Source organism: Ostrinia nubilalis, chromosome 11, assembly GCF_963855985.1.
Source record: "Ostrinia nubilalis chromosome 11, ilOstNubi1.1, whole genome shotgun sequence".
Classification (NCBI taxonomy): Eukaryota; Metazoa; Arthropoda; class Insecta; order Lepidoptera; family Crambidae; genus Ostrinia; species Ostrinia nubilalis.
In genome coordinates this window covers 14,336,497-14,350,720 of record NC_087098.1, presented here as the reverse complement: position 1 = coordinate 14,350,720, position 14,224 = coordinate 14,336,497, and the positions used below count along the sequence as shown (strand labels likewise).

At 38.6% G+C, this 14,224-nt stretch overlaps 1 protein-coding gene across 1 annotated transcript in view; it reads right to left on the bottom strand.

Annotated features, from left to right (window-relative positions):
- Positions 1–14,006, bottom strand: part of LOC135076362 (exostosin-2) — a 35,536-nt gene extending 21,530 nt beyond the window's left edge. Inside the window, exons 1-4 of the mRNA XM_063970860.1 lie at positions 13,350–14,006; positions 12,191–12,953; positions 8,419–8,602; positions 4,374–4,533 (exon numbers count right to left, since the gene is read on the bottom strand). Of these exons, the coding sequence (XP_063826930.1) occupies positions 4,374–4,533; positions 8,419–8,602; positions 12,191–12,953; positions 13,350–13,885 (1,643 nt within the window). The 5' untranslated portion in view covers positions 13,886–14,006. The remainder of the gene's footprint in view (positions 1–4,373; positions 4,534–8,418; positions 8,603–12,190; positions 12,954–13,349) is intronic.
- Positions 14,007–14,224: the final 218 nt, after the last annotated feature.

The window sequence follows — 14,224 nt, the reverse complement described above, 5'->3', positions numbered from 1 at the left end:
AAAACACGCAAACGACTTTTCTTTTAGTATTTATGATACCAACTGAATCAAAATGGAATCTTTGAATGGATTGTTAATTTTGTTCGATTCGATCCTACTGGAACACTTTGCATTATGTCGACATCCCGGCATCTCGATTTTCGTCTTGAAAGCTTAATTTCTGATAGAGTTCGGCAGGCTTATAATCACACTTTAAAATGTATGGCAATCGGTTTTAATCCGACATTGGAATGATAACGTTTGGAAGCCATTGCAGTGAATATTGTAAAAGTTATAATGAAAACAATCTTGCTTATTGTTCACTGGCGTTAAAATATAATTCAAAAGTACTGAGAAAATTTTCCGAGCCTTTTTAAGGCAGGGCAGATATGTACCATCCTAGACTGCATCTCACTTAACACCAGGTGCGATTGCGGTCAAGTACCTGCCTTGTTATGCATAAAAAAACCATTTTCCATAAAGTTACTACGAAAACAATTAAACAACAATCTCTATCCTTTCAAAGTAATTATTAAAATAATAATAAAGGCCCAAGAGGATAAAGTCTTGACCAAAGGTCGTTATAACATTACCAATCTCTATCTATTTGATAGCGACTGCCATAATAGTAGAACTGAAATTAGTTGATAAGGGCGCAAGTCTCTCAAGGAAGGATTACCCCGAGATATGTCCAGGCTATTGTTTACTCACAAAGGGAATACGTCCAATACAAGGGTCACATCGGATTTGTGTTGCAAATTATATTACAGACATTGTGCCGAGCTTGTTTCTCAGAAACAGGAATGAGCACGTTCCTGTATCTATGATTTTGTTGAAAATATGTCCAAGATTTCATCTACGAGTATTCCTATTCGCCAACAAGATGCAATTTTTGATTCCCGCCTTAGGCATATTGGTTGTTTATTTAAAAATTTAGTTTGAGAAGCAAAATATTAAATTTTAATAACAAGATGCAGTAAATGAATACGAATATTCTGATTTTCAAAATGCGATACTTTCCACGCCCAGAGCGTTTAAGCGATAGTAATAAGTTTTGGTGTGGAGATAAAATTTTAGAAGCATGGTAATATAAACATTTTACTGGGAAACGCTTTTTAAGAGCCTTATTCCAAAAATAAATTACCTTTATTAGACCTGAAAAAAGGAAAGAGAAAGAACTAAACGGTATAATTTAATATGGGAAAAGTCTCTGCTTTTGTTACTTGAAATAACTTAAAAGGTCGATGATAAAATAGAGGAGGATAATTAATTATGTTCTTACGTCAAGTATTATTATAAAAATACCTTTTCAATGTAATCAACATTCAGCCATTTTAGTAAATGACTATTTTGAAAAAAATATCAATTCCAATTTACATTTATGAATGAATTTTGAAGTAATTTTAGTTAGCCAAATAACAACCTGATCAAAGGTCAAAACATTCGGACCTACATTATCACGAAATGACAAAGCTTCGTTGATTTTGATCCTTAGAATAAAAAAACAAAGTTCAAAATACTTAGCAGGTATTCCTGTGATGTGACTATACTAATAAAAGCTGTCCTCGGCAAGAAAGTTTTCCCGATAGATAATCGAAAAAGTTACCTTTTAGTCACTAACATATTACGAACATTTCTAATACATATTGAATAAGTTATGTTGGTCTCTGAATGTGTACGAATATAGCTCAGTTATACTATCTATTCTATAACAATACATTATTATTCTGTGCTATAACTAAATATCATTTTCAGTTTTAAAGGTCATATCAGACTTATCAACTCTGAAAGGGATCAAGGATCTTTCGCGCGCTGTCAACCTCGAGACGAGGCGTTACGGCGTGGATAAGATGCGTTGCAGTATGGAGTTTCACACAAAGAATAGGCTGACTGCTTCGAGTTGATACGGACGATCCCTTTCCGGGTTGATAAGTGTGCTACGTCCTTTAGTCTTACAAACAAAAGGGCATTTGATAGGCTCGTTCCCCTAATTTAGCCCTCTCTGAATCGGTTACATAGCATTGGAAAAGCTGTAGTTTGCTGTTTATATATTTTGTGAGAACGAGAGGTGGGTGGTCCCTAAGGACTAGCGCCACATCGACTAGCAAAACCGGAAAAAAATACTAATAATATCAAGTTTGAAACACGGCATGATTTGATTGCTCAATTCCCACTTGAGGGAGTTGATTTTTCAAGTACTAAAAATTTAAATTAGCTTCTCTAACTTCTCTCTAATATACCTTTTATACAGGGCGTTTGTTTATAGTTGATGAAACAAAACGGATTGATTCTACTACTAAAATACTTTTCCCACAGGATCATGGTCAAATTCGCAAACAAAAATTACACCTCCATACTAAAATAAATTATTGCTGATGATCATTTACAAGTTTTAAATAATCGAACTTTGGTCTCTAGGGAAAAATTGTTTCATTGACAAGTAGAATCCATCTTTTCTGTTTCATTAAATAACGCACTGTATTCGCCCAAATAGGCATAATAGTCGATTCATCGCCACGCATTTCAATAACTCGGAGCTCTCAATATCGTTAATTTAGATGCGCGTGCGGTCATCGGAGTTCGTATCGTACATCATTCTTCATGACAGGACAGCCAGCAACGAAAGTCACTAGCACGGTTTAAATGTAAATCATTTGCTATATTTTAACTGATCGAAGCACTTTAAGCCTGGTTTCCACCAAGACGGAGAAATGTTTTGAATAACCAATCAGATTTCATTATGTCAATTTCATTAAATCTCAATTAAGTCTGATAGGTTATTCTCCTCTCAAAACATTTGTCCTCTCCGCTCCGCCTTGGTGAAAACTGGGCCTTAGGTTCAGCTGCCTTCGGTGACAGTGTGACATGAAAATTTCGGGACACCCTGCATATTATATGGCAAAATATTTTTAGAGCAAAAAGTTCGAGAGTACAATAATTACTCGTAGTGTTTCAAAAGAAAAAATACGGTTTTATCAATAAATAGGTACTTATTAATATAGCCTGACCAGGAACATAAAAACCCTGGCATAGAGGCGCATCAATTGCATTTGATAGTGCAACACTGAGTACAGTCGTACCTGTGTTAAATTAATAGGCTAACTTTATGTATCAGGATTCAGGATTAGGGGCTAATTTAATATTTTCATAAATTAACGAAAACATATTATTATAGGTAACCTGGTTTAAATAAATTAAATGAAACCATCAATCGAGCTAGTAGGATTTATTTTATTATTCATCAATAATCAAATTCAGAACTTGAATATTCAACTGCAATGTCTGCTCATGAACGCTTCAAACTCGGTACTTTTTTCCCAATTCCATAAAATTCAACACTTAGAAAGTGACAAAAAACTTTAAAATAGGTAGTTGAAACAAACCACAGCTAATTTTCATAGTGGACTGTACTATACGATAAACATGTCAGTCAATTTGACAACCTTTGTTGGAAACATTATTCAATGAAAATATTGTCCGAACCCTTGGTATTTCTCTTCGACAAATACTTTAACACATTATGAACCACTTTTCTTTCACGACTATAAAAAGATTTTAGCAATTTCATTCACAAAATCAATTGCGCACATTTAAAATAAAGTTTGTTTACACTTTGACAGCAATAGACTGACATGCAAGGTGACATGTCAATGAAGTTTTCAGTTATTGTTGCCATTAAAAGAAATTAGTACCATTAGATTTCCGCAACATGGCGAGGGTTTTTATGTTCCTGGTCAGGCTATACAAACTAGTCCAACAAATAAAAAAAATAGACGGCAAAGAAAAAGTAAAGCATTGAAAACACTGAATTAAACTCGTAAAATTGTGAATCAGATCTTCAAAAGTACATGTTCGGTTCCGTGCTAACATTGTTGCCAAATAAACACACATTTTTGCAAATTTATTATGCTGTCGATACATTTGAATTTGAAACGTTCAATCAAGCAGATAGCTATTGACTTAAAAAGTATGGAAACGTGGTCCGAAATAGAATCAAGTGCTTCAATTATTCTCAAATCTACACTAACTTATTGTTTATACAGTAGATTGTTATTATTAGTTATAAGGCCTAAGATATCAAGGTCTTTATTCTCTGAAACGCCCCCAAACCGACGGACAGTTTTAGTTATGTTTTACAACAAATCAATTACTAAACTCTATACAAAAAAGCACCGATTATCGTTATAGTTACCGTCAGAGTTAGGTGGTGCAACTCAGCCTAAGAATCAGTCCTATGGCAATAAATAAAAAAAAAACCCTGTAAGTACGGACGACGGCACGTCAACGTAACCACTGTGGGTTCTTGTGCAGTTGTAATAGGGGCGAGTTTGCAACAAAAATGGGTAACCTGATGTGCTGTCGTGTGTACAAAAATAGAAAAAAAAAGCACTTACCCAAATTCCAACTCGTCGGGAGTCAGCATGACTATATCGTCGTCTATGGTCAATTGACACTCAGTCTCAATCTCATCATACGGAAAAAATCTATTCGACAGTTTGTTCTCTTTGGTTCGTATCACTTTCAGTGGTTTGTTGATAACTGGCCACTCAGATGCTGAAAAAAAGCGAAATCGCATGATAAAAAAGAAAATAATGTTGTTGTAACCGTAGAATTAATAATACACGATTGAAAATTATTAACACTACTACATAAGAGGGTTTAGAGGACAATTGAAATTGAACCTTAAACATTGTGCAGTAGAAATTGATTTCGCAATAATCAAATCGCATTCTGCAATTTTTTTAACAACACAAAAGCAGTCTAATTTCAATGAATTAGGGTCGTTTTTGCTTTTTTTCGCGGCCAAATCACTTTCGTCACTTGATCGGTTGCGTGTATATCGATTATCTGGTATATTTAAACATTTGGTCGTCTGCCGATTCTGTTTTTACGATTGTTTATGTCTGCTTTAACTGTTATACAATGCTCTGGATGGGTATTATGTAAATATTTACATATAAGAGTCATGGGCTCATGGGCCATTAAATTTGAGTGCTTTTATTTTGCGAACTTAAGCATCTTCGTAAAGATTAAAAAGTCGAAGTTTCTAAAATAATAATGAAGATTATTAGACCCGATTCCAAAAATAATTGTAACAAAATAAAAACATAAAATAAAATAGAAATATTAAGGAAATAGTTAACTTCACATTGAAAGTAAAACATTAACAAGAGTTTACAGCAGGAAAATTAAAAAAAAATCTAATGTGCTATTTGTAATCTAGTATTAACTTAATTTTTATATAAATAGCGGAAAAAAATATCCAAAATTATATAATTTACTTTTCCAATTAGCCAGTGTGTATTTTTTTTGTCTTTGTAGAATTTAAAATAATTATAATTATTTACACTTGTAATTATTATTGATAAATCTAATGTAACTAATCGGATCCAATTAAATAAAAAATAAGAAAAAACTGGTTTTTACTTTACACACCAAATCGCAGTTTTGTTCAAATTTTACTCCAACTCGAGCGAAATGAAAAAAAAATCTGTAAAATTAATTAAAAAATTATGTAAAACAAAAGTTACCTACTTTTTATGTCAGAAGATAAGGACGTTGTCAGTATTTTCCTAATGGCACCTAATGACGACCAGTATACTTGACAGGGCTCAATATACGAGAGCGGGAATCCTGGTTCATCATCATTTCAGCCACAGGACGTCCACTGCTGAACATAGGCCTCCCCCAATGACTTCCACATCGCACGGTTGGTAGCGGCCTGCATCCAGCGCCTTCCCGCTACCTTTATCAGGTCGTCGGTCCACCTTGTGGGTGGACGTCCCACGCTGCGTTTTCCGGTACGTGGCCTCCATTCCAGAACCTTGCTGCCCCATCGGCCGTCAGTTCTGCGTACTATGTGCCCTGCCCATGGTGGTCATGGCAGAATCGCTGGAGGACCTCGGCACCATGCTCGAAGACCTTAATCGAGTTTCCCAACAGGTAGGCCTTCGGATGAACATGGACAAAACGAAGTTTATGTCGAACGTCCATGTTGCGCCCTACCCGGTGTCGGTTGGGAGCTCGATTCTTGAGATTGTTGACAAGTATGTCTACCTCGGACAAACGACACAGCTAGGTAGCACAGTATATATATGAGCTAAAGCAGTACGGAAACTTAGCCCTTTCGGCGAGTTAAATACCTACACTTCGACTGAGTGTTAGGGTTGGCACTCTTAATCTTTATAAAATTAATAGGGTTCTTACTTACTTATTTATTAAAACGTTTATTTAGGTTTTTTAATTATCAAATACCTAATGGAATAAATTAATTGACTAAGTAGTTAACAAAAAAATAAAACGTTAATTAGGTTCTATAATGATCGAATACATAATCGAATAAATTGATTAAGTACTATTAGAGGCCGTTAGAAGATCTATTATCAAAAATAAAATACCGGATACTTACTTTCACATACTTATTGCCTCATTTTAAATACAGTTCATCACTTAGTACAAAAGCGTGGTGCGGAGCAAATTACTTTATCAAATAGAACACATAAATTGTTAAAAAGCGTAATTACGTAATTTAAAAAGAACTATTACAAAATCAGATGTAAGCACTTTATTTAAAAAGTAATATTTAATCATTTTTACAATTCAGAATTATTACGAAGTTTAAAAAATAAAAGTTCTGGTTTTGAAGATGCCGAGTTCAAGCAGCCGTATACTACGCAATACACTCGTGCCATGTTTTTAAAAATACAGCGGACAGTGCATGCAATAAAATTATTATTAAAAACACAACGCGCGCGACACTCGCGACGGATGGACTGCGAGGTTCGCTTAGAGCTCGTGTAAAGCGTGCGTCTGTGTGCGTGAGTCTGATTTCGAGCGTTTGTATGAAGCTTCCGTACTGTTTGATTTATCTACTGTGTAGGTAGGTCCAATTTCGAGAAGGAGGTCAATCGTCGAATCCAACTCGGCTGGGCAGCGTTCGGGAAACTACGCAACATCTTTTCGTCCAAAATACCCCAGTGCCTGAAGACGAAAGTCTACAACCAATGTGTGTTACCCACAGATATGGATTAGAGTAAATACAGCAAGTTGATCGTCAAAGCGTGCCATTCCGATATGTCCAAATGGACATACATGGTCGAGTGATGTTCATGTAATCCGATTACAACAATCGGTTACGATGATTTTACGAGGACAGTAGTACGAACAGGGTAGAAAGAAGAAATTATTTACGGATTGAGAATTGTAATTAACAGCACAAGTAACAAATAATTAATTAGAATAAAGTAGCAGTAGAAGAAGTATAAAGTAGCATTGTTTTTAATACATATCCTGCGATGTACTCTAAGAGTTAAAACCATGGTCCGTGTATGTGGTGCACTCATACCGATCACAAGGAACCGTACTTACTTTTATAACAATAAGACACACACTAATCCATGTATTCATGCACTTGACCAATTTTTGTCTTGAAACGCTGGTAGGGTAAAAAAAATAACGAGATTTGACGATTTGTAAGAATTAATTTATTTAAAAAGGTTAATAAAGATGTTTTTGGTTTTGTATTTACGAAATTAATAGTTTTATCGGAATTAATTAATTGTCGAATCGAGTCACACACACGATATCTTTCGATGACTTTGCGAATGCAGTACGATGATACGATTATTTTTACGTTGCGGCAATCACTAAAATTCGCTAAAATGACACTAATGACGTTTAAAAAGTGGCACGCTCGGCTTCATACAAATTTTTTCACATGCTGCATCTATCTATATCTGTGGTGTTACCTGTGATGACTTATGGCTCGGAAACGTGGCCCCTCACTATGGGCCTTATACAGAAGCTCAAAGTTGCACAGCGTGCTATGGAGAGGGCTATGCTCGGTGTTTCTTTACGAGATCGAATCAGAAATGAGGAGATCCGTAAACGAACTAAAGTCGCTGACATAGCCCGACGGATCAGCAAGCTGAAGTGGCAGTGGGCAGGGCACATAGAATCCTGGTTACTTGACCGCTATTATTTAATTTTATCTAATCGCTATTTGCAAAAAACATTACAAACTCACAAGGCGGCAGTTGCTTTTTCTGGTGACTCCACGCGACCAGTGAAGAGCCTAAGGACTTGTCCGCTATCAGTGTTAAGTTTAACCTAATCGCTATTTGCAAAGAATATTACACAAACTCACAAGACGGCGGCTGCTTCTTCTGATGGTTCCACACAACCAGTATCTTGGCGAGGCTCGGCGTACCTCAGCGTAACTGGCGACTTGTCTACTATCAGTGTATTTACCTAATCGCTATTTACAAGAAAACTTTACACAAACTCACAAGGCGGCGGCTGCTTCTTCTGGTGATTCCACACGACCAGTACTATTCAGCGCTCGCCGTACAACAGTGTGAGGGTGGCGCAGCCTAATGACTTGCCTTCTGGCACTATTTACCTAATCGCTATTTACAAGAAAACTTTACACAAACTCACAAGGCGGCGGCTGCTTCTTCTGGTGGTTCCACACAACCAGTATCTTGGCGAGGCTCGGCGTGCGGACCAGCTTCTTGACGAGCGCGAACAGGCTCTCCACTCGGTCGTACGTCAGTATGACGGCGGTGAAGCCTGGCGACTTGGCCGCGGTCACCGGCAGGAATAAAGGGTTCACGGGGCCATACTGTTGGACAATGACGTTATTAGATCCTTAATATTAAATCAGTCTATAGTTTGTTGCTATTGACGAAAGCGAACAGACTCTCCACGCGGTCGTACGTCAGTATGACGGCGGTGAAGCCTGGCGACTTGGCCGCGGTCACCGGCAGGAATAAAGGGTTCACGGGGCCATACTGTTGGACAATGCCGTTGTTAGATACTTAATATTAAATCAGTCTATAGTTTATTGCTATTGACGAGTGCTAATACTCTCCACGTGGTCGTACGTCAGTATGACGGCGGTGAAGCCTGGCTACTTGGCCGCGGTCACCGGCAGGAATAAAGGGTTCACGGGGCCATACTGTTGGACAATGACGTTATTAGATCCTGGATATTAAAGCAGTCTATTATAGTTTATTGCTAAATGACGAGCGCGAACAGGCTCTCCACGCGGTCGTACGTCAGTATGACGGCGGTGAAGCCTGGCGACTTGGCCGCGGTCACCGGCAGGAATAAAGGGTTCACGGGGCCATACTGTTGGACAATGACGTTATTAGATCCTGGATAATAAAGCAGTCTACAATAGTTTAATGCTAAATGACGAGCGCGAACACTCTCCACACGGTCGTACGTCAGTATGACGGCGGTAAAACTTAGCGACTTGGCCGCGGTCACCGGCAGGAATAAAGGGTTCACGGGGCCATACTGTTGGACAATGACGTTATTAGATCCTGGATAATAAAGCAGTCTACAATAGTTTAATGCTAAATGACGAGCGCGAACACTCTCCACACGGTCGTACGTCAGTATGACGGCGGTAAAACTTAGCGACTTGGCCGCGGTCACCGGCAGGAATAAAGGGTTCACGGGGCCATACTGTTGGACAAAGACGTTATTAGATCCTGGATAATAAAGCTGTCTACAATAGTTTATTGCTAAATGACGAGCGCGAACACTCTCCACGTGGTCGTAGGTAAGTATGACGGCGGTGAAGCCTGGCGACTTGGCCGCGGTCACCGGCAGGAATAAAGGGTTCACGGGGCCATACTGTTGGACAATGACGTTATTAGATCCTTATATTAAATCAGTCTATAGTTTAATGCTAAATGACGATAAAGGTCTACAATAGTTTAGTGCTATATGACGAGCGCGAACACTCTCCACGTGGTCGTACGTCAGTATGACAGCGGTGAAGCCTGGCGACTTGGCCGCTGTCACCGGCAGGAATAAAGGGTTCACGGGGCCATACTGTTGGACAATGACGTTATTAGATCCTTAATATTAAAGCAGTCTACAATAGTTTATTGCTATATGACGAGCGCGAACAGACTCTCCACGCGGTCGTACGTCAGTATGACGGCGGTGAAGCCTGGCGACTTGGCCGCGGTCACCGGCAGGAATAAAGGGTTCACGGGGCCATACTGTTGGACAATGACGTTATTAGATCCTTATATTAAATCAGTCTATAGTTTATTGCTATTGGCGAGTGCTAACAGGCTCTCCACGCGGTCATACGTCAGTATGACGGCGGTGAAGCCTGGCGACTTGGCCGCGGTCACCGGCAGGAATAAAGGGTTCACGGGGCCATACTGTTGGACAATGACGTTATTAGATCCTTATATTAAATCAGTCTATAGTTTATTGCTATTGACGAGTGCTAACAGACTCTCCACGCGGTCGTACGTCAGTATGACTGCGGTAAAGCCTGGCGACTTGGCCGCGGTCACCGGCAGGAATAAAGGGTTCACGGGGCCATACTGTTGGACAACCACGGTATTAGATCATCATCATTTCAGTCACAGTACGTCCACTACTAAAGATAGGCCTCCTCCATTGATTTTTGCATCCAGCGCCTTCCTGATACCTTTATGATTATGTTGTTAGATCAATATCAAATCCGTCTATTGCTACAAATGTAGAGTCAGTGCCTGAAGCGGCACGGGAGGGTGTTATTGTGACGTCAAATGTCAGCGAGACTTCAGATACACGTCATATGTTACCCCTCCTCAGGCATTGACTCAGATGCGTTAGATCTGTAGGATCTTAATCATGCTCTACACCCCTATTGAATGCCAAACCGAGCTGTTGTGGACAGATTCCACAACGTGCACATTGCGAAATGCTTGGACTTACAGTAGTTTTTGAAAGAATGAGGGTGATAAACACTAATCATTGATGTGCCCTTACTTCAATTGTAACAATTAGGAAGAATAAATGAATGAAAAATGACGGATACGCGATTTGCTACCACAGAAGACTGTCATTTTAACTGTATAATCTAAAATTAATCGATGCAAAGACAGGGAAGTTCAGTGTGACTTAGCGATTCTCAATAGAATGGTGTCTAACCGCTCTATAGGTCAGCAGCTCGATTTAGGCTACCAACATTATAGGAACACTGGGTCAAGGAACGCTAAACGAGTTATTCTGGATAACAAAAACATAGGTCAGTAAAACTAGATCTGCTTCGACATCGACGAAAGATCCAATAGTACGAAATTTCCATGTTCATTACCCGCTCCGAGTAAGTTCGACGAAGGATATTCGAAATGCTACAAAATCATGGAAAACTAGGTAGCAGATTGAAGAAATGTTTAGGGGACCCATTTCTAGTGATTGTATGGAAAGCTTAAACAGATCTAGGTAAGCAGATAGAATATTTTGTACACCACACAAAGCAGACACATAAAAGGCACAATTATTTAGGCGTTCTTATCGTTAGGACGCGATCTCTTACAGCTTAATTTCCCAGAAAAAAATACGGAACGGAATAACTTTGGACAGCACGATTACCAGTCGGCAGGACAAAATAACCATGTCAGTTACTAGGACAGGGTGGATAACAGTAGGTCTAGACAAGTGGCACTTTTTGATCGAATCGAATTCACAGAGCGATGTAACTCCATGCAAAAAAACGCCCGAGCTAAGGCATTTCGACCGTCTTTTGATTACAACTGTCACGTTTTGCCACTTGTAGGGGCAACTATAGGGTGGCAGGGCTGGCCATGGCATGCCACGGACCCGATGAGGCCCTAGTCCAAAACCCTCGCGATGCTTAAGGGCGACGATCCCTGATCCCCCCTGAAATTAAAGTAACCCTGGATACGCCTAGGGCCCCATGCACGGAATTTGCCACGGGCCTAGGATGGTACAGCCACTGCTAGGAGGGCACAAGCCACACGACAATAAAAGAATGCATGGATTTATCGCACCACGCATATCAAGAGCGTGTGAAATGATTCATCTTTGGACACGCTCTGAGGGGCACGGGCGTCGCTATATACTCGCATGTCGCCTGAGACATTATTTATTTAATTGCGCATGCAGTAAGTGCCATCCATATTCTATAAAGAATTTAAATTCAATATGCGTAGCACTGGACTTTGCACTTAAAATCAGTTTTTTGTACTGCGGCGGCGATACCCGCATGAGTCTATTCGCGGAATTACGAATGCTATTACGAATAAATGGAATGGGAGGAGGGTGTGATATCCTACAAGTGTATATAGAAATGGGAAATAGCGTTTATACAACTTATTGGAGTAAAAAAAATTGTTTCAAGACAGTAAATGTTAGAGTTAGGAAATGCTTAAAATTTAAAATAAAAACTTACCAAATGTTCAGGCATATTCCAGTCTTCGTACATCCTAGCTGCTAACGGAAATAGCTTTTCATTAATAATCTCTAAAGTTGTTAAGGTAATTTTTTCTACACTAGCAAAATATCTATCGTAAGCCCATCTTAGCTGCCAATACAACTCTCCTCTTCTTTCATTGCTCACTGAATGCACTATCTTTAGTAAATTTTTCACATTGTCTTCAGGCACAAACAATGATAGTTTATTCCAGTCTATGTGAGAATTAAACGGCATTATCACTGAGTCTGCAATCACTATGGGAATACACTGGGATGCTAAAACATCCATTAGAACTGCTTGTGTCAGTCTTGCACTACGTATAACTAAGCAAAACATTCCTTCTTTCAATATCTCTGGATAGTCAAACATCCTCCCTGTCGTGTACTCACAACGTTTAGTATAATCAATTCCACCGGAATCAGTTTTGCATCTGTCAAGTAGTAGCAAATCGTTTGATGACGATGCAATGTTTTGTAAGACTTCTAATGAGTCCTGAGGTATGTTTAGTTGTGTTGATATGATCATGTAATTTTTTTGTTTTGGCTGGGTGTTGTCAATTTTTTCTGCTATATGGCTGTATACTGGTATTGAGATGTCGAAGCCATATCGAAACGACCATGTGTCGAAGCTGCCTCCTGCTATAATGGCCTTGCCAGTGTTGAGGTTGACCACTGATTCGTAATTTGGAGCTTTCCCTGGCAGCATATTGAATATGAGATGGTTTTCTCCATCATTCCAGCTGTGTGAAACAAATAATTTATTTACTAATCTTCAAAATTATAATATTGTAGATAATAGTTGAGTTACTAATCAAAAACAATATTTTCCAGCTATCAGAAGCTCAACTTAAGCAAAGCTGATGCTGCTGTGGTAATTAGAAAATGAATAGATCATGCAAACATAGATTAATATGATATGAAGTTATATTATAAATACACTATAAACATTGAAATTATCTAAATAAGCTCAATTCAGGTTATCAATATCAATAACAGCTGTTACACCACTGATAACCTTATTAGTACATCTTTATAAATTGATATCGAATAAAATATGAAATACCTATTTGATTTCATTACACATAAAGAGATTATAATAACTATGTTTAATGTCCTACAATATCTTTCATACTTACTATTCAAGCGTCTGTAATGCTCTTGATACATATCCATTTGAAAAGCTGTTCTGGTTCAATGTGTCTATGCTAGGGACTAACAAACACGCCTCCTCGGGATCCGGCGTGTAGTACTTGCTGTGTCTTATGGTATCTAACATAATGTAAAACTCCTTAGAAAACTGTGATATAGGACCCCCATTCTCTGTCTGATAATGCTTCAATGGGTATATGTATATCGTTATCTTATCGTGGCCTCCTCTCCCACACCTGTACACGTTAAAACAGTCCCAGTAAGTGCAGTTATGAAGGCGGGACACCGCTTTTGGCAAATCAGTTCGTAACTCTAACACTGTTGAACTCGCCGCGTCTAAATTCACCGGTTCGTGGAAGTCTGTCCGAGGCGAACTACCAGCAAAAACATTGAACAACACTGTAAACACTAAAGATAGCACAATAAACAATAGTAGGCCAACGAAAAACCTATGATACAAGATATTTCTATACGATATATATTTAGTTTGCTTGCTCGTTTTTAGAAGCGAATCCGTAGCCATTTGTGATTTCGACGATTAACTTAGCCTTCTTAATTTATATATGGCACCCATAATTAGGCAGAATCAATGAATTCTCATTCAAAATTCTGAAAAACGCGATATTCCTCCTGCTTCTCGAGAAACTGACGCAGCACAGTGACATTCCTAAAATGTCAAAAAGTTTGACATACGGAAGACAGCTGAGAACAGATAACAAATGACTAGTGGTTACAACTTAATTGAACATTTCAATGACAAAATATGATTCTACAATTTAAATAAGAATCTTGCCAAATTATTGGTCTCGCAACGATGGTTGAGGCTTGAGTTGAGTGCCTCAAATGCAAAGATTTGTATCTA